Source organism: Penaeus monodon, chromosome 23 (genome assembly GCF_015228065.2).
Source record: "Penaeus monodon isolate SGIC_2016 chromosome 23, NSTDA_Pmon_1, whole genome shotgun sequence".
Lineage (NCBI taxonomy): Eukaryota > Metazoa > Arthropoda > Malacostraca > Decapoda > Penaeidae > Penaeus > Penaeus monodon.
Genome location: NC_051408.1, coordinates 16,353,134 through 16,353,617, shown reverse-complemented (window position 1 = coordinate 16,353,617; position 484 = coordinate 16,353,134). Strand labels below are relative to the sequence as shown.

The window sequence follows — 484 nt, the reverse complement described above, 5'->3', positions numbered from 1 at the left end:
CGTGACCTCCAACAGCTAAGAAACGAAATCTAACGAGATCTCCCCACAGGTTGCTGCCGCGCCCTTCGCGAGGGTCCGCGCCTGATCCAGGAGCCTCCGCCGTACCTCACCTTCCCCAACACCCGCGGCGCTGCCCTCACCTGCACGGCCTCAGCGACGCCCACGCCCACCATCACCTGGGTGACGGACGACGGGTCCCACGTGGACCCGGTGGCCGGGCTGAGGAGCGTGAGCGGCGCCCGAGGGAACTCCACTCTGACGCTGATGCCGTTCCGCCCGGACCAGTATCGCCACGACCTCCATGCAGCCACGTACAGGTAGGGGGAGGGGAGGGGAAGGGAGGGGGAGATGAAAGGGAGAGAGAGGGGGGGAGGGAGGAGGAGTGGAGAGAGGGGAGAGGGAGGAGAAGGGGAGGGAAAGAACGGGGGAGGGAGATAGGGGTAAGAGGGACGGGGGGTGAAGGGGTAGAATGAAGGGAGAATGG

The 484-nt window shown here is 66.1% G+C and overlaps 1 protein-coding gene across 1 annotated transcript in view; it reads left to right on the top strand.

The window, feature by feature from the left end:
• Positions 1-484, top strand: part of LOC119588153 (Down syndrome cell adhesion molecule-like protein Dscam2) — a 164,747-nt gene that overhangs the window by 3,649 nt on the left and 160,614 nt on the right. The window contains 1 exon segment of the mRNA XM_037936858.1: positions 50-317. Coding sequence (XP_037792786.1) covers positions 50-317 — 268 coding nt within the window.